Source organism: Musca autumnalis, unplaced genomic scaffold, assembly GCF_047663935.1.
Source record: "Musca autumnalis isolate F117 unplaced genomic scaffold, ASM4766393v1 scaffold_1, whole genome shotgun sequence".
Lineage (NCBI taxonomy): Eukaryota > Metazoa > Arthropoda > Insecta > Diptera > Muscidae > Musca > Musca autumnalis.
In genome coordinates, this window is record NW_027411644.1 from 306279446 (window position 1) to 306300295 (window position 20850).

The 20850-nt window shown below is 38.9% G+C and overlaps 2 protein-coding genes across 4 annotated transcripts in view; one reads left to right on the forward strand and one right to left on the reverse strand.

Moving 5' to 3' along the window:
- Tusp (WD40 superfamily protein Tusp) overlaps positions 1 to 20850 on the forward strand; it is a 134735-nt gene that overhangs the window by 54215 nt on the left and 59670 nt on the right. The gene's annotated exons all lie outside the window — the stretch shown is intronic.
- Positions 823 to 19095, reverse strand: LOC141389881 (uncharacterized). Of its 2 annotated transcripts, none has more exons than XM_073962072.1 (5): positions 18838 to 19095; positions 18253 to 18574; positions 6466 to 6916; positions 6278 to 6405; positions 823 to 1555 (listed from the first exon to the last, which is right to left on the reverse strand). In XM_073962072.1, the coding sequence occupies exons 2-5, from the start codon at positions 18496 to 18498 to the stop codon at positions 1100 to 1102; spliced, it is 1281 nt and encodes a 426-aa protein (XP_073818173.1). In that variant the 5' UTR covers positions 18499 to 18574; positions 18838 to 19095; the 3' UTR covers positions 823 to 1099. The 2 variants fall into 2 exon arrangements, with proteins under 2 accessions (XP_073818173.1, XP_073818174.1); XM_073962073.1 differs by having other exon boundaries at positions 18852 to 19043.

Genomic DNA, 20850 nt, shown 5'->3' on the forward strand with positions numbered 1-20850 from the left:
ACTTAGAATTGGCAGGTATAGGTAAAGTTCCTTAATATAGTCCTCATAGAACAGTACCTCCCGATTTTCGGTATTTTGAAGGTTGTGGCCACAATAATCCATCGAAATGGCTGAAATTTGGTATCTATTCATTCTTGTTGGTATTAAACTTTCCCTGAGAAATTTGTCCGTACAGGTCCACGCCTTTATATAGCCCCCATGGAACGGTACCTCCCGATTTTCCGTATTTTTATGGTGTGGCCACAACAACCCACCGAAATGGCTGAAATTTAGTATTTATTCTACGTTAAAAACGTTTCCGACGGAAATTCGTCGGTATAGGTCCACATTTCGATATATCCCCCATCCAACGATACCTCCGATTTTCGTAATTCTGAAGGTTGTGACGGCAATATCCCTCCTAAAAGACTGACATTTTTTATTTAGTCTCCCATGGGGTTATAAACTATTCCAGAAGAGAATTATCAGTATAGGTCCACGTCTTCCTATATCACCCATAGAAGCGTACCTCTTGATTTTCGGTATTTTTTAAGTTTTAGCCACATTATCTTAACGAAGTATCGGAAATTTAGACTTCTTTGAGTCTAAAAACTTTTCGCCAGAAATTTTTAGGTATAGATCGATGTGTTGATATAGCCCCCCATATAACGGTACCTCCCGTATTTTATTTAGGTTAGCCACATTGTTTTACCGAAATTCCTGAAATTTGGTATTTAATCTTCTTCATAAACGAAAGGAATACCCTGGTGGAGGGTATAAAAAGTTCGGCCCGGCCGAACTTAATGCCGTTCTTACTTGTTATTAATGAAAATCTCCACCAAATTTGTCAAAGTTTACTGAAAATTGTCAACTATATTTTAATCCATAGCTACTTTTCACATACATTTCATACTAATATTACGCGCACACACACATACAAACATAAACTAAAATACATTTTACAATTGCAATAAATACTTAACAAATACAAATGGTATACAAATTTCACTTAACGCATGGAACATAATCCGTCAAAATAAACGACAAGCGCACGTTGGGACGTTTTTCCTTTATGTCTTTGTGTGACATTTTGAGTTATGCTTTCCATCTAAACACCCGCCTATTGTCCTCCTCGTTCAATCATTACAACTGTCAAAGACATCAACGTACTCATCATCAGGCCGATCAACCAATTCGAAATGCCAACCGGATGTCCAACATCAGTTGCTGAGTCTGCCGCTGCTGCGACTGCATCATGGAACATAATGCGAGTGCGTCTCTTCGCTGACAAAGGCAACTGGATACTCACATCCTCGACGTCATCATCATCACCATCCTCTGAATGATTGCTGAGCACATCACTGAGCCGGGATGCATCAACCGACGCCACTTGACCACTTTGCAAATAGGATTTAAAGTCAACAGGTTTATCGTTTGGCTCATAGCCATAAACGTGCATCTGGACAAAGAGGCTGGTTGTGTGTTGATCTGTGACAGTCGCCTTTAGGGAGTGCGGTGACATTTTCTCATACTCGACAATGGAATGGTCCGAATTGAGGGGATGATTTAAATAGTGCTAAAATGGGTATTGGTGAAAAAGGGGAGAAAAAGAAAAGGAATGGAAGAGAAAAAAATTAAATAACAGACAAATGACCATGGGTTAGGTGGATGTTAAAATGAGTGAACTTGTCCCGGTGAGTTCTTATCTAAGAAGTTCTAATAAGTTTAATTGTAGAAAGAGCGATAAATGCCTTGCATACGGAAATTTGTTGAGGTTTCCTATGATTTTCATAGAAGTCGCCAAAGTTCTATGAATAGAAAACCGCTTAGAAGACCAGTTAAATTCTTATATAAGAAGTTCGGTTAGGGTCTTCTTTAGAACCATCGATATCGATAAGAAGGGCAGATAAGCTCTATTGAAGGACGATTTGAACCGTCTTCTATAGGAAGACTTACGGAGATTTTCTTTAAGAAGAACGGACGAAGTTTTCTCTACAAGGGCAGACAAGATATTCCAAAGTGAAGAACTGAATAGGTATTTTATAGAGAACTAAGAGTCCACTTCAAGAACTGAAAAGATATTCTATTGGAAGACCTGAAAAGGTCTTTTGTTGGAGGTCTTCTATTGGAAGGCATGAAGAGGTCTTCTTCTATTGGATGACACGAAGAGCTCTTCTATCAATTAATCGGAAGTGGTCTTTTTCTATAGAAAGACCTTAAAAGGTCTTCTTCTATACGAAGACCAAAAGAGGTATTTTATAGAAAAACCAGAAGAGGCCTTCTGTAGAAAAAATAGGAGATCTTTTTTTATAATAGGACTTGAAGGGGTCTTCTACTATAGGAAGACAGGAAGAGTTATTCTACTGGAAGACCTGAAGAGGTCTTCTATTGGAAGACCTGAAGAGGTCTTCTTTTATAGGAAGACCTGAAAAGGTCTTCTTTTATAGGAAAACCTGAAGAGGTATTCTTCTACGGGAAGACCTGAAAAGGTCTCCTTCTGTAGGAAGACCTGAAGAGGTCATCTTCTATAGGAAGACCTGAAGAAGTCTTCTGTTGGAAGACCTGAAGAAATCTTCTTCTATAGGAGACATGAAGAGGTCTTATTTTATAGGAAGACCTGAAAAGATCTTCTTCTATAGGAAGAACTGAAAAGGTCTCCTTCCATAGGAAGACCTGAATAGGTCTTATATATGAAGACCTGAAGAAGTCTATTTCTATAGGAAAATCTCAAGAGGACTTCTATAGGAAGACCTGAAGATGTCTTTTAGGAAGACCTGAAGAGGTCTTCTTCTATAGGAAAACCTGAAGAGGTCTTCTATTGAAAGCCCTGGCGAGGTATTCTTCTCTAGATCTGAAGAGGTAATCTTCAAAGGAAGATCTGAAGAGGTATTCTTCTCTAGGAAGACCTGAAAAGGTCTTCTTCTATAGGAAGATCTGAAAAGGTCTCCTTCTGTAGGACGACCTGAAAAGGTCATCTTCTATAGGAAGACCTGAAGAGGTTTTCTTCTATAGAAAAACCTGAAAAGGCCTTCTCCTATAAGAAAACCTGAAGAGGTCTTCTTCTATCGGAAAACCTGAAGAGGTCTTCTTCTACAGGAAGACCTGAAAAGGTCTTCTTCTATAGGAAGAACTGAAAAGGTCTCCTTCTATAGGAAGACCTGAAGAGGTCATCTTCTATAGGAACACCTGAATAGGTCCTATATATGAAGACCTGAAGAAGTATATTTCTATAGGAAGATCTCAAGAGGACTTCTATAGAAAGACCTGATGATGTCTTCAAAGACTTACATGTTTTCAAAGGAAGACCTACATGTCTTCTTTTATAGTATGAAGTCCTTTTAGGAAGACCTGAAGAGGTCTTCTTCTATAGGAAAACCTGAATAGGTCTTCTATTGGAGTACCTGAAGAGGTCTTCTTCTATAAGAAGATCTGAATAGGTATTCTTCGGTAGGAAGTCCTGAAAAGGTCCGAACAGGTCTTCTTTTATAGGAAATCTTGAAGAGGTCTTCTATTGAAAGACCTAGCGAGGTATTCTTCTCTAGGAAGATCTGAAGAGGTAATCTTCAAAGGAAGATCTGAAGAGGTATTCTTCTTCTATAGGAAGACATGAAGAGGTCTTCTTTTTTATAAAGATCTGAAGAGGTCTTCTTCCTTAGCAGAACTGAAAAAACCTTCTTCTATAGGAATACCTGAAAAGGTTTTCTATAGGATAATCTCAAGAGGGTTTCTAAAGGAAGACTTCAAAATGTCTTCGTTTATAAAAAGACCTGAATTTTTATGGGATGATCTGAAGAGATCTTCTATAAGAACACCTGAAGAGAGGTCTTCTTATAAAGGAAATCTCGAAGAGATATTCTATTGAAAGACCTGAAGAGGTCTTCTTCTCTAGGAAGATCTGAAGAGGTAATCTTCTTAGGAAGATCTGAAGCAGTATTATTCTCTAGGAAGACCTAAAAAGGTCTTCTTCTATAGGAAGTCCTGAAGAGGTCTTTTTCTGTAGGAGAGCTGAAAAAGTCTTCTTCTATAAGATCCCCTGAAGAGGTCTTCTCCTATAGTAAGACCTGAAGCGGTTTACTTCTATAAGAAGGCACGAAGATGGTTTTTAAAGAAAAGCAAGAGGAGGCCTTCGTTGAAAAAAAGTTTTCAAGAGGTCTTCTTCTATACGAAGTCCTGAAGATATCTTCTTTAGGAACTGAAGAGGTCTCATTCTAAAGGAAGCCCTCAAGAGGTTTATTATGGGAGTAACTGAAGAGCTCTTCGTACAGAAAAAGACCTGAAGAGGTCCTCTTCTCAAAAGGGTTTCTATAGGAAGATTTCAAAATGTCTTCGTTTATAAAGAGACCTGTTTTTTATGGGAAGATCTGAAGAGACCTTCTATAGGAACACCTGAAGAGATCTTCGTTTATAGGAAGTTCTGATGAGGCGTTCTTCTATAGGAAGACCTGAAGAGGCGTCGTTCTATAGAAAGACCTAAAGAAAGACTTAAGTAGGTCTAAGTTGGCTTCTATAGGAAGATCCGAAGAGGTCATATCCTGAAGAGGCGTGTTTCTATAGGAAGACCTGAAGAAACCTTCTATAGGAATACCTTAAGATATTCTAAAGAGGTCTTCGTACAGAAGAAGACCTGAAGAAAGCCTCAAGAGGTTTTCTATAGGATGATCTCAAGAGGGTTTCTAAAGGAAGACTTCAAAATGTCTTCGTTTATAAAAAGAGCTGAATTTTTATGGGATGATCTGAAGAGATCTTCTATAAGAACACCTGAAGAGAGGTCTTCTTATAAAGGAAATCTCGAAGAGATATTCTATTGAAAGACCTGAAGAGGTAATCTTCATAGGAAGATCTGAAGCAGTATTCTTCTCTAGGAAGACCTGAAAAGGTCTTCTTCTATAGGAAGTCCTGAAGAGGTCTTCTTCTGTAGGAGAACTGAAAAAGTCTTCTTCTATAAGAACCCCTGAAGAGGTCTTCTCCTATAGGAAGACCTGAAGCGGTTTACTTCTATAAGAAGGCACGAAGAGGGTTTTTACAGAAAAGCCAGAGGAGGTCAAGAGGACTTCTTCTAAACGAAAACCTCAAGACATCTTCTTCTATACGAAGTCCTGAAGATATCTTCTTTAGGAGCTGAAGAGGTCTCATTCTAAAGAAAGCCCTCAAGGGGTTTTTTATGGGAATAACTGAAGAGCTCTTCGTACAGAAAAAGACCTGAAGAGGTCCTCTTCTCAAAAGAGTTTCTATAAGAAGATTTCAAAATGTCTTCGTTTATAAAAAGACCTGTTTTTTACGGGAAGATCTGAAGAGACCTTCTATAGGAACACCTGAAGAGGCGTCCCTCTATAGAAAGACCTAAAGAAAGACTTAAGTAGGTCTAAGTTGGCTTCTATAGGAAGATCCGAAGATGTCATATCCAGAAGAGGCGTGTTTCTATAGGAAGACCTGAAGAAACCTTCTATAGGAATACCTTAGGATATTCTATAGGAAAACATAAAGAGTTATTCTTATAAAGTAAGGCCTGAAAGGGTCTACTTCTATAAGAGAACGCGAAGAGGTCTTCTTTAGGAAAAGGTTTTCTAGAGGAAGACCAAAATATATTTCTATAGGAAGATCTGAAGGAGGAAGACCTCTTGAAGTCTTAAAGTAAGACCTGAAGAAGTATTCTATAGAAAGATCCCAAGAGATCTTCTATATTAAGACCTGAAAAGGCCTTCTAAAGAAAGACCGGAAGAGTTAATTTTATAGGTAGAACCAAGAAGGTATTCTATAGGAAAACTCAAAGAGATCTTCTATAGGAAGAACGATTGACGTCGTATTTATAAAGGGAGTCTAAGATTTTTTCATAGAGAATCCTCTTTTGGGAGGACCTATACATGTTTTTTCTTTAAAGGACAGGTCTTCAATAAGAAGATCGAGTGAGGTTTATATAAGAAAGTCACATGTTATATCTACAAGAGGTATTCTTTAAGAAGGCCGGCTAAAATACCGAAGTCTTCACTGAGAAGGCTATATGAAGCCACGACGATATTTTTTTGTTTCTCTGTCTATTTCTTCGTCAAAGTGGTTCTCTCCTAGAGAGAAGTAAAATCGATCTTCTATGAAAAGCGCTATTTTTAGTTCTCTCTGGGAGAAAACCACTTGATTCACATACAAACGAAGAAACAAAAACAATATATCGTTATGGCTTCATATAAACTTCTCAGAGAAGACTTCGGTATTTTAGTCTTTTAGATGATGTCTTTTGTCTATAGCTCAAAGACGATATGAAGTGAGAAGGGAACTGCGTCTTCCAAGCAATACCACAACTTACATCAATTATGAAAAACTCCACACAAGTTATAAAACTGTTGTCAATGAAATAGAAGACCACCGAATGATTGGTGGCTTCATTTGTGACATCTGGTGAGGTTTGATCGGCATGATACAGTAAATAATCACCTGGAAGAACAAAACGAAATAAATTCCATATCGCAAAAACAAAAATCCAAAAAAAAATACCTTTTTGCCTTTCTCCCAATTGTACCACTTTATTCATGCTCGCATTGAAGAGATAATCATCGGAATCATCTTCGGATGGAATATGTATGCCCTCCTCCTCATCATCATTCGTTGATATATCATTATCTACATCAAAATATTCTGCATCCAGATTTTCAACTGCCACCCGATCTTCATTCCGTAAATTTAACGTCTCCTTGGGAATGACACCTTCATTCGTTTTTAGCTGGTCATAGAGATTTGGGCCAGCATTCAGAATGTAGCGAGGATGAAGATTTTTGGGCATTTCGTTGAAACCATAAATTTGTATTAACACCTCAAAGGGATCGTGATTACTTTCCGACGCGGTAGCTGCTGCCATCGTATCGCCGGTTATGTTTGGCAACATTCGTCGCACGGTTCCATTGATTAAATCATTGTCATAACTGAAATTGATATTAACACGGATTTCCTGGAATAGAAGAAAATTTGTGGAAAGTATTTGTTTGGGTATTAGTTCGAGGTTTACGGATAATATATCTGAAAAGCGAATTTTCTAAGATAAAATTACTTTGCACCTATTGGGATTCTTGTCTGCGCGGTCCCTATTGCGACGGTACACATTTTTCGGAGACTTTTCAGAGAATTCACTAGACCTAGTTTTCCACAAGACGTGACGGTGAACGAGCGTAATGAGCTTTGCCGTATGAACCCTAGCGAACCCAGAGTCAGAGAGCTGACATTGGAAGTCAATAGTCGGTTATTCGGTGAATACAAAGGGAAAAAGTGGCTAGAATATCTGTAGTGCAGCAATATTGGAACCGGTAGTAGCAGACAGAGGTCCGCAAAATGCCACTCGCTTTTAATGCATATTCGCGATTTCGTGCTTTTTTCATTGCTTGCTATTGCCATCTCTGTTTAATGCTATTGCTTGCTTTGCCTTTACTTTCATGAGTGTGTGCCAATTGCACACACACAACACACTACAAGAGCTCGTTGCCTTTTTTTGCACTCTGCCTTCGAAAAAGCACGTTGCATTACAAAAAGCAGTAGATATTTCTGGTCAAATGTACATGTTAATAAACATAAAAAAAATTAATGTTGAGACAATAAAAACAGTTACTAGTTTAGTTTATCCTATTATTAAAGAAACTCAAAGAAAAAGCGAAATTTGGCAAATGTATTCATTTATTCAAACAGAAGATGGTACGATACTGTGTGGTGGTATGCAGTATTGTCCATACTGCATTTGCGAATCGTGTGAATACAAATGTAAAAGCAAGCAAGCATGCACTAAAGCAGTGAATCATTTTTTGGGGTGAATCTGCTTTTAGCACATTCATATTTTTTATATGCAAGGCACTGCACTATTCGCTTTTGGGACAAGGCAATAGAGTGTGCCTTTTATATGCATTTTGCGGACCTCTGGTAGCAGAGGCAGGGTTGTCAGATTTTATTCTACCTAAATCGCCAAACTGAAGAGTAAGTTATATAAAGTTAGTTTCATTTCCTATATAGTATATCAGGGTGACATCGTAGTGCAATGGTAGACACACCCGCCTTGCAAAAGGTCATAGGTTCGATTCTCAGGCCAGGCAGCATAAAATTTTCAACGTTGGCAAAATACCCCTTAGTAATGCTGACGACATTTCCAGAGTATTTCCGCCATGTAAAACAGTGGGTCCCATATCATTGAGCTAATATGATGGGGTGCACTCATTGATACGAGAGAAGTCTCCCTTGTCCCATCAGGGATGTTTGTGGAATAACTATATTATTATAGTATATCAGAGTGAAATTCTGAGAAACATCCAGAAAAATTTAGATATAACACAAAAAGTTTGCACAGATGCCTCTTTTGTTTAAATTCGAAGAGTTCACTAATGGTAACTGACTAACTGATAATCAACGCCCAGACTAAACGGCTTAAGCGAGAATCCTGAAATTTTGGTCCGAAGGTGTCAGATAAGGCTTGGTTTTTGGAAACGAGAACTAGAACGGTACGAAAAGCACTAAAATAAATATGATACCATTCATATTAGACAAACGGGAAGATCTAAAATTTGGAATGAGGGTCACTGATGGCGACCTAGAAAGATGTTGCAAATAGTTTTTGGAAATTCCACCTAAGAGTGTGTTATTTGAATGTAAAACTACCTTTTACACTTCTATTTTAAATTGTAATACCAAACATAGTATGCCCTGAAATTTGTATTCGTATGCTTTGTAATTTTGAATACACATTTTTTAGTCTTTCAATAATCATTAAAACAATAGGTTATGGGCCTTTAGCCACGTTTCAAAAATAAAAGAAGAACATTTTTTTCAAGCTCCAGAAAAAATAGTGCCTAATGGAGAAATTGCGGGGTAGTGAGAATTTTGATGTCTGGAGAAGACAAGCAAAATCGTTTTTGGTGATAAAAGATTGCTGGAAAAATGTGCGTGATGCTATGCCGAATACACAATTAAATGAAAAAGCCTTGGAAAAAATCACATTAATGATAGATCCGAAAAATTATGGCCACATTGCTGCTCCTACAACAGCGAAAGAAGCATGGACTGCTTTAATTAATGCCTATGAGGATATAGGACTTACTCGAAAAGTGGAACTATTGAAGCAATTAGTCAACATCAAGATGCAGAATTACAAAACCATTCAGGAGTATGTGAATGATTTGGTCATCATAGCATTGAAGGTAAAGAATGCAGGATTGGATATTGATGAGTCGAATATTGCTTTATATCCTTTATCAACAGCTTTGCTAATTGAAATAAAGTTTCCACGCAGATCCGGAGAATACAAAACATCTTTCAGACGAACTTCACATTCAGCATTAATCACAACTTCACCTTTTCCAATCGCTGTTATAAAATTTCCACCCGCCAGGAATATCTTCTCATTGCATTTTCTCAACTTTGTGAATAAATCCCGATTATTGCACATGTGGGATGTTGCGCCGCTGTCTATGTACCAAACATCAGACTTGAAATCACTGGATGCTGCTAGCGTTGCGCTTGATCTTTGCTCTCCAGTTTTCTTCTCACGGCAATCTCGAGCATAATGTCCCTTGATACGACAAACGTAACATTTACCGGAAAAAACTCTTCTTAAATTTGGAACTCTTCACCTTGCAAACTTTTTCTCTTTTTTCAGCACGTGCAACGAATGCTTGCTGTGAACCACTAGCCTCCAATGTGTTATTAGCACTTACACGACGTTCGCCTTCCTCCAATAGTTTCAGTTTCAGTTCGTGGAATGTCGGCAACTTATCCCGAGTTTCCATTGCGACAATGAAATTCTCAAAACTTGGAGGCAAACTTGACAGAAGAATAATTGCCAACAGCTCATCCTGTAGCTCTATTCTGACATCGGCCAGTTTCTCCATAATATTCTCGAATTTCTTCACATATTTTGCCATGTCTTCGTTTTCCGCCATCTTGTAATTCATGAGCTTCTTATATAACATCACTTTCTGGACTGGACCTCTCGGCTTGTACACTTCGGCTAATTTGTTCCAAGCCTCTGCAGAATACTTACATTTCTTGATATAATTCAGGTGACTGCCCTTGACGCTTAGAATTATAATTGCTAAAGCCTTCTCATCACGGCTTCCCCATTCTGCCTTTTGCGCTGCTGTCCAACTTGGGTCACATTTATGACTTCCATTTGCGTATTTCCAAAGCTCGTTGTGTACCAGAACGCTTTTCATATGTACGTGCCAGGAATAGTAATTCCCTTCATCCAACTTCTCTATTCGCAGGAACGGCGATGACATCTTGAAAAATTATTTCTCCTCTTATAGAAATTATTGTTCCAAAAACACAAAAATTTAATGAATTTTCTCTGGGCTCATAACCAATGTAGAAAATAATTTACAGAAGACACAAATGTTGTTTTCAGTTCAGAAGTTTATTAACAGACTAAAAGCACACAGCATAAAAATGTTAGGCAACATAAATATACAATATAACAAGTAAAAAAGTATCAGTCGGCTTTGCCGACAGAGGTATACCCTCAGCCTGTGTATATTGAAACAATTTTTTCCCAAAAAACGTATGTATTTAAGGGGTTTTAAAAATTTTGGGCGTTTTAACCGACAAAGATGTTGATTAGGATTAAAGATCAAAAGTTTTGCGGAGGAGATACTGAAAGGAATGGATCGACATTGACCGTTATGGAAGTGGATCTCCAGCCACAACATGTCATGGGGGGTTTTTACACTCTTCGGGCTGTTTGCTCAAGAAGTATGGACTTGCCCCTAAAAAAAACTTTTACCATCGTAATTGAGGCAGCGAATGCAAGTTGCTTCAACAAAAATCAAAGTGATTCGATAGCAGGTCTTAAAGTGAACTTATCCGACATTTTGTGTCTGATGTACCGGATGGAGTGGACAAACATAGTCCATATTTCAACCTGATCTATATCTGGCAGATATATTAGGATGTGTAAAGTACAGACCAATTCGGCCACTCCCTTCAAGAGTTATCATACGAATAATTTTTCCGAACATTTTTTAACTTTTGTGGGGGAGGTACCTGAAGGAGTGGACCGATATGGCTTATCTTCAAACTTAAACTATGTTTGGACAAAATATTACTAAGTTCGAGAGTTATCTTTCGCTCCAACCACCTCACACGGTGTCATAGGGGTTTTTTTTGCTACTTTTATGCAATTTTCTCAGGAAGTTTGGACTTGCCCCTGATGAAACTTGCACCGTCGTATGGAGAGCAGTGAAAACAAGTTGCTAAACCAAAAATCAAAGCGATTCGAGAGATGGCCCTAAACTGAACTTTTCCGAAATTTTGTGTGGGGGGTACCCGAAGGAGTGGACCAATTGAGACCATATTGGAACCTCATATTAATCTGGTAGAAAGTCTACGCTATACAGAGTATGGACCAAATCTGTCACTCCCTTCAAGAGTTATAATGCGCACAAACTTTCCGAACATTTTCGGACTTTTGTGGGGAAGGTACCGGAAGGAGTGGACCGATGTAGCTCATCTTCGAACTTAAACTAAGTTTGGGCAAACTATTACGAAAGCCAAAATTTGAACCAAATCGGTTCATCCGTTCGAGAGTTATCGTGCGCTCCAGCCAGCAGGACAGACAGACGGACGGACATTGCTCAATCGACTCCAAATTGTCTGAAACACATTTCGTCCAAACATACTTGGGGTCTAAAACCATTATTTCGATTAGGCACATTTTCCTCGTATCAAAGTGTATATACCCTCCTTAGCCTAAAGGCTGAGGGTATAAAAACCAAAGCCTACTATGAGGATATATTAGGTTTGAACAGAAAGTGTATTCTAGCAAGTATATTTCCAACAGTTGGAAATTCCAAACAGAATCTGACTGTGGACATAGTGAAAAACCTCTTGCTACAAGATGCGAAGTTCGATAAAGTAAAAGTTAATTAATCGGCCCTTCAAACTAAATTTTTGAAAAAGAACAAGATGTAGAAAACCTGTTACCTGTTACATATATCCAAACATTGCCCAAACAGAAAAAAATGCTAGTAGCAATAGACAGAGAAGAAATGTCAAAAATTCGAAAGTTTTTATGTGCGACAAACGGTGAAATTTCTTACGCAAAAGCCATATACGACATTCGTTCAAATTCAAACTAGTGGTACATCGATAGTGGCGCAAGCAACCATATGAGAAATGATGATGGTAAAATGTTCAACAAACGGCTTGTGGAAAACAAGAAAATCATCGTTGCAAATAAGGAAGAGCTTCAAGTTGAATGCATCGGCGATATCGAGTTGAATGTTGTTGGTAAGCATGGAGTGAAAAATGTAACCGTCAAGGACGTGGAATATGTTCCAAGCCTATGCACGAATTTGTTGTCCGTAAGACAAATGAGAAAAGCAAACAAATCAGTGGTATTTGAAGGAGATTTTTGCAAAATTCAAAAAAAGCAAGGAGAAATTGTAACGTCTTCAAAGTTGTACAATGATTTATACAGATTATAATGTGAATCTGATGACGCGAAAGACAGAGTGTTTTCAGTCTCAAGTAATTTAAATTTTTGGCACCGAAGAATGGGATGCATTTGTAACTCAAAGCTCAAGGAGGTAAACGATGCTATCTTTGGATTGAATTTTTCAGTGAAGGAGGATGATGCTTGTACAATATGCCTAAAAGTAAAGCAATCCCGAAGACCTAATAAAGAAGAAGGTACACGAGCCACAGAACTTTTGCAAATAATACACACTGATGTCGTTGGACCCATGAACACATGTTCGTTTTCTGGAACACGTTTCCTGCTCACTTTCGTTGATGATTTCTTAAGGAAAGTTTTCGCTTATCCAATCAAAAACAAGTCTGAGGTGTTCTCAAAATTAGTTGAATTTAAATATAGGGTTGAAACTCAGACGGGAAAAATGTGAAGATTCTCCGTTCTGATAATGGCGGAGAATACGTAAACGGACAATTTTTAAAGTTAAGTAAAGAAAACGCCATTGAAAGGGTTAGATGTACGCTCATCGATAGTGGTATTGATAATTGTTTCGTGTCGAGCACAAAAGAATTGTTCAGAGGAGATATGGAGTAGTCGACGATCCACCTTAAAGTTCTCTCAAACACTCGGATGCCCTGCATTTGCCCACGTGCCGAAAGAGAAAAGATCCAAGTTAGATCCGAAGTCAAATGAATGCATTATGGTGGGATATTGTGCCGAAAGTAAAGCTTACAGACTGTTTGATCCCAAAGATGGTAAAATAATAATATGTCGTGGCAAAATCAACAGAACTGATCAAAGAATGGCCGACTTATATTATCCAGAATTATTACAATGTGAAGGTGAAGATTCAGGGGAGAGATAGTTAGATTAGGTTTAAGGATGCGCAGTCATCTATTAGAATAGGTGACTGCTCCACTCGGAGACCGTTAGTCCATTGTGTTCATACTCTGTAGGCTATTGCTGAAGATTTAAAGATGATGGAGATGTGTTGTTGATAATTTAAAGATGATATAGATGAGAGAGTGTTGATGTAGTTTTATGAGATGATGATAGGGTAAAGGTGATGGGACGATGGTGAGTGTAGAAGTTGATGGTGCAGCACAGATAGGATGGAGACATAGAGTTTGATGCCAAGGGGTAGATGAGCATGTTCTGGAAGAGTGAAAAGAGTCTGATTATTATTGGTTTTTAAGGGCCTTTGCCAAGCCATGATAGATGTTTGGCAAAGTTGAGTAGGACGATGGGATCTATGTTAGACAGAAAGGTCAGAGTGTCTATCTCATATCTACCTAGTGTTCGGTATCTCCTTGTTTGCAACAAGGGGCACCTACAAAGTAGATGTTCAACAGTCTCTTTCTCCTCCGCATCTTCACATAGTCTGCATGTAGTCAATGCCACTGTCGTCCCATTTTGAAGTTAGAGATCTCACTCTGCAGTGACCTGTTATAAGTCCCACCGCGATTTTCATTCCTAACCTATCTAGTGAGAGGAGAGAAGCCGTTCTTCGACAAGAAACCACAGGCCAGATTGCCTTGGATACCCTGCAATCAGGTTCCAATAGACAAATTTGATGTACTCTCTCATTGAAGATCTCCCTAAGTTTGCCGATGTAGTGGCGGCCGAACGGTTTCATCAACTGATAAGTCGATAGACCTAGAACCACCTCGAGTCAGTTCAATCGCTACCTCGTTTCCCATAGGGAAAATATCTTCACATAGTCCGCAGTAGTCAATGCCACTGTCGTCCCATTTTGAAGTTAGAGATCTCACTCTGCAGTGACCTGTTATAAGTCCCACCGCGATTTTCATCCCTAACCTATCAAGTGAGAGGAGGGAAGCCGTTCTTCGACAAGAAACCACAGGCCAGATTGCCTTGGATACCCTACAACCAGGTTCCAATAGCCATATTTTATGTGCTCTCTCATTGAAGATCTCCCGAAGTTTGCCGATGTAGTGGCTGCCGAACGGTTTCATCAACTGATAAGTCGATAGTCCTAGAGCCAGTGAGTATTTAGATACCGATTGGCCATGAAATAGCGATGATGTTAGCATGTAACAAGATCGGCCATGGACTCCGAGTAGAAGCAACAGGCAAGAAAATTAGGAGGAGACAACAATCGGATGATCGGAGCGAATTGCCAATAGAAACCAAAATTCGTCGTCCTTCTGTGCTATGGATTTCGTTTCGAATGATCCGGATAGTTATAAAGAAGCAATGTCAACGGAAACTGTCCATAAATGGAAAGTTGCAATGGAAGACGAAATTGAATAATACATGGACATTGACAAAACTACCACCAGATGAAAACGCTATAAAATCCAAGTGGGTATTCGGATCTGGGTTAACAGACAGTGCTAGAATCCTGAAATTTTGAATTAAGATTATTGTTAAAGTGACGGGTTGAGGTAGGTTTGGAAAATCGTACTTATGGGTAAGAAAAGTACTAAATAGTACTAAGTTTGGTACAATTTGGTAACGGACGAACGGATACAGCTGGAATTCTGAGATTCTTAGAGTCACTGTTCACGGTGCTCTTGAACCAACTTTAAATGAAAGCAGCTTACACCTGGTTTTTGCGTATTCTAAAACTTCATTTTCATAACATAACAAAAACACGCTGAGGTCATCTGTATAACATTACAAGCCCTCTGAGGTCATCTGTAAATCAACGGAAGCCCCATGAAGACTTCTGTACAACAATGGAAGCCCTCTGAAGTCTTCTGTATAATAAAAAAAGTTTTTTGAGGTCTTCTGTATTACAACGAAAGCCCCCTACGGTCTTCTGTACAACAACGGAAGCCCTCTGAGGTCTTCTGTATAATAACAAAAGTTTTTTGAGGTCTTCTGTATAACAACGAAAGCTCCCTGAAGTCTTCTGTACAACAATGGAAGCCCTCTGAGGTCTTCTGTATAATAACAAAGGTTTTTTGAGGTCTTCTGTATAACAATGGAAGCCTTCTGAAGTCGTCTGTATAATAACAAAAATTTTTAAGGTCTTCTGTATAACAACAGAAGCCTTCTGAGGTTGTCTACATAACGATAGAAGCCCTCTGAACGATAGTCCTTTGAGGTCTTTTGTATAACAACAAAAGCCATCTGAGGCCTTCTGTATGATAACAGAACCCATCCGAGATATTCTGCAAAACGAAAGTAGCCCTCTGGCCCCTTCGGAATAACAACAGAAGCTCTCCGTTCCGTATGATACTCTTAGAGTATCATAGTATTACTTATTATTATTAGAGTATTACTCTATGCATAAATCCTATTCAGGTTAGTGCTAGCAAACTATCGATAGTCCGACTATCGTTTAGATCAATATGTTAAAGATTTCTTCATATCTGATTCCAAAACATTTATTATACCCTTCACCATAATATGGAGGGTATAATTAAATTTGTCATTGCGTTTGTAACACATCGAAATATTCATCGGATACCCTATAAAGTATATATATTCTTGATCAGGGTAAAATTCTAAGTCGATATAACCATGTCCGTCCGTCTGTTTAAATCAATATACAGCTTGCAATTTTTAAGATAGAGCTTTGTAATTTGGTAAAGAGGTTTATATTACTCCTAGGATGTTTCGTATTACAAATGGGCTACATAGGTCTACGTTTTGATATAGCACCCATAGAACGGTACGACCGGATTTTCGGCCAAACCGAAGCCAAACCGAAGTGGCTGAAATTTATTACTTAGTCTTAGATAGGGGTATAAAACTTTTTCCCAGAATTTTGTTGATATGGGTCCACGCCTTCATATTGCCCCCATAGGACGATACCACCCGATTTTCGGTATTTTGAAGGTTGTGGCCTCAATATTCCTTCGAAATGGCTGAAATTTGGTATTTAGTCTTCGTTGGGGGTGCGAAACTTTCACCCAGAAATTGTTCGGTACAGGTCCACGCCTTCACATAGCCACCATAGAACGGTCCCTCCAGATTTTCGGTATTTTGAAGGTAATGTCCACAATAATCCATTGAAATGGATGACCCTTGGTATTTATACTTCGTTGGGGATATTCAACTTTCCCCTCGAAAATTTTCGGTATAGGTACACGCCTTCATATAGCCCCCATAGAACGGTACCTCCCGATTTTCGGTATTTTGAAAGTCGTGGCCTCTATATTCATTAGAAGTGGCTGAAATTAGGTATTAAGTCTTCGTTGGGAGTATAAAACTTCCCGTCAGAAATATGTTGGTACCGGTCCACGCCTTCATATAGCCCCCAAAGAACGGTACCTCCCCATTTCCAGTATTTTAAAGGGTTTAGCTTGATTATCACACCGAAATGGCTGAAATTTGGTACTTTGGGGGTATAAAACTTTCCTCCAGAATTTTGTTGGTATCTGTCCACGCCTTCATACAGCCCCCATAGAACGGTACCCATTTTCGGTTTTTTGATGGTTATGGTCACAATAATCCATTGAAATGGCTGAACCTGGTATTTATACTTCGTTGGTGATATTCAACTTTCCCCTCGAAAATTGTCGGTATAGGTACACGCCTTCATATAGCCCCATAGAACGGTACCTCCCGATTTTCGGTATTTTGAAAGTTGGGGCCTCGATATTCCACCAAAATGGGTGAAACTTGGTATTTATACCTCGTTGGGGATATTCAACTTTCTCCTCTAAAATTTTCGGTACAGGTCCACGCCTTAATACAGCCCCCATAGAACGATACCTCCCGATTTTCGGTGTTTTGAAGGTCGTGGCCTCAATATTCATTCGGAGTGGCTGAAATTTGGTATTTAGTCTTCGTTGGGGGTATAAAACTTTCCTCCAGAAATTTGTTGGTATCGGTCCATGCCTTAATCCAGTCCACATAGAACGGTACCGCCCGATTTTCGGTTTTTTAAAGGGTTTAGCTTCATTATCACACCGAAATGGCTGAAATTTGGTACTTAGCCATCGTTGGGGGTACAGAATTTCCTCCTAAAATTTTGTTGGTATGGGTCCACGCCTTCATATAGCCCCCAAAGAACGGTACCTCCCGATTTCCGGTATTTTGAAGTATGTGGCCTTAACATTCCTCCGAAATTGCTGGAATTTGGTGTTTATTCCTCATTTGGGGTATACAACTTTCCATATGAAATTTGTCTGTATAGGTCCAAGCCTTCATATAGCCCCCATAGAACGGTACCTCCTGATTTTCGGTATTTTGAAAGTTGTGGCCACAACAGCGAAATGGCCGAAATGGCTGAGATTGGGTATTTAGTCTACGTTGGAAGTAAACCGCTTTCCGACTGAATTTAGTGGGTATAGGACCACGTTTCGATATAGCCCCCATAGAAAGGTACCTCCCGATTTTCGTTATTCTGAAAGGTGTGACGTCAATATCCCACCGAAATGACTGAAATTTGTTATTTAGTCTTTCGCGGGGTTATAAAATCTTCCAGAAAAGAATTATCAGTAAACCTATTTTGGTGGCCGACGTAACCTTTGTTTTAAGACATCAATCATAACGAAAGACAGACTATCGATAGTTTGCCAGCTCTAATTCAGGTGCCACATCCCTGCAAAATTTCAACGCTTGAAATTTTTATAGCGCCCAAAAAAGTCCGGTGTAATCTGCCAAAACTTCTTTTGTCGCCCAAGAAAGTGCGTTTTACTTTAACATTAGGGATTTAACCCATCGGAAATTTAGGTACAAAACATGTTACTGGTTTAGATGTCAGCTTCTTTTTTGTCACCTATTAAAATTCGACGAGATCTTAGTTGAAGCGCACTGAAAACTTGTGAAGACCTATGTACATGATAATAATTTTCCTAGTCTGATGGTAGTTGAGAAAATACAAAAAACATTTGTTTCTCATTGCCTTCCCTTCGAACACTTACCTCATCGGAAATCATTTCAATGTATGTAATCGGTTGTTCGATGGCATAATTGAAGGTAATGACAGTCTCCTTGGTCAGCGAGATGAATGGTGTTTTGAGAATATCTTTCATCAGCAATTGATCGCCAAAGATGCGGGCTCCAATACCATATACCGATGCATTAGCCACTTGAAGAGCCAATGAAAACAAAACGGCATAAAAGGCCAATAAAACATTGGCGGCAAACGAAGGAGAAGACTTCATCATCAGTCAATAATGCCTACGAATATTATGATGATGATGGTGATGCCGAAGATAATAATGAAGATGTTGTTGCTTTTGGCTAAACAAAAAGAACGAAGAATTTTCTCTTAATTCACTTAAACACACAAAAACAAACAATAACAACACTATTTAGATAATATTTTGTTTATGATTCCGCAATCCGCATCTGTCAGTTGGCATATTTATGTATGTATATATGTATGTAAGTACATATATTTGTCGATACATGTGTTAATACAGACAATAAATACATGAATTTGAATTTTGTTGCGGTTAAATTAAAAAGAAACTTTTATTTTCATTTTTTGCTTTGAAACAAACCAAAAAAACAATACAATTTCCAAAACTGATGAAAAGCCTCAACACGGCAAATTTTTATTTTCGTTTCGTGTTATTCCGGCAAAAATAAAACGGAAAAAATACACGCCGCGTAAACGTTAATTTTAAAACATTTGTTGTTTGCGAGTGTTTCGCGAGAACTGATTTTGAAAAGGTCTAGCAAATCTTTAAGAAGACCAGGACTGTCTGACTAACAAACAAAATCCGAAACCGCACGAAACAATAGTCATAGCCGTAGTCATCGAGTAAGTGGCGCTGGTGCCCGCACCGCCGATCATTCTATTAGAACGGTGAGAGAGCGATTTCGCTGCACTCAATCATGTGTATCGTGTGTTCGTTTGATTATTAAAGGCGGCAGGCACTTTTTCGGCTATTTCTCACGTTTTTCGGAAAATATACAAAGGCAGGAGAATGACTAAATGCATTTCCGTTAAAACAAAAACAAATATTGCAGACCTATTTGCACGAATTCGCATAACAACAGATCTGTATAATAACAGCAGTCCTCTGAGTTCTTTCGTATAATAACAGACCACCACTCTGCGATCATCTTCATAACAGCAAAAGCCATCTCTCTGAGGTCTCTGTATAACAGCAGAAGTCTTTTGATGACTTCTGTATAACAACAGAATCACTCTTAGGTCACAAGCTTAACAGGAGAAGCCCTTCGAGCAGAAGCTCTCTGATATCTTCTGTATAAGAACATAAGCACTCTGAGATCATTTGTATAACAAGAGATGCACTCTGAGGTTATCTTTATTATTGCAAAAGCCCTCTGAGGTAATCTGTATAACAGAGAAAGCCCTATGAAGTCTTCTGTATAACAACAGAAGCACACGGAGGTCAAATGCAAAACAGCAGAACCCCTTCGAGGTCTTCTGTATAACAACAGAGACCTCTGAAGTCTTCGGTATAACAACGGAGACCTCCGAGGTCTTCTGTATAACAACAGAGACCTCTGAGGTCTTCTGTATAACAACAGAAACATCTGAGGACTTCTGTATAACAACAGAGACCTCTGAGGACTTCTGTATAACAACAGAGACCTCTGAGGTCTTCTGTGTAACAACAAAGACCTCTGAGGTCTTCTGTATAACAACAGAGACTTCTGAAGTCTTCTGTATAACAACAGAAACATCTGAGGTCTTCCGTATAACAACAGAGACCTCTGAGGTCTTCCGTATAACAACAGAGACCTCTGAGGTCTTCTGTATGACAACAGAGACCTCCGAGGTCTTCTGTATGACAACAGAGACCTCTGAGGTCTTCTGTATAACAACAGAGACCTCTGAGGTCTTCTGTATAACAACAGAGACCTCTGAGGTCTTCTGCATAACAACAGAGACCTCTGTGGTCTTCTGTATAACAACTGAGACCTCTGAGGTCTTCTGTATAACAACAGAGACCTCTGAGGTCTTCTGTATAACAACAGAGACCTCTGAGGTCTTCTGTATAACAACAGAGACCTCTGAGGTCTTCTGTATAACAACAGAGACCTCTGACGTTTTCTGTATAACAACAGAGACCTCTGAGGTCTTCTGTATAACAACAGAGACCTCTGAGGTCTTCTGTATAACAACAGTGACCTCTGAGTTCTTCTGTATAACAACAGAGACCTCTGAGGTCTTCTGTATAACAAAAGAGACCTCTGAGGTCTTCTGTATAACAACAGAGACCCCTTAGGTCTTCTGCATAACAACAGAGATCTCTAAAGTCTTCTGTATAACAACAGAGACCTCTGAGGTCTTCTGTATAACAACAGAGACCTCTGTATAACAACAAAATCCCTCTGAGGTGCTCAATATAAAAATATAATCCGTCTGATATCTTCCGTACAACAACAGAAACACTCTGAGGTCATCTGTATAAAAAGAGAAGCACTCTGAGGTTATATTTGTAACAGCAGAAACACTCTGAGGTCATGTTTACAGCTGTAGAAGTCATCTGAAATCTTCTGTATAACAGTAGAAGCACTGTCGTATTATGTATAAAAAC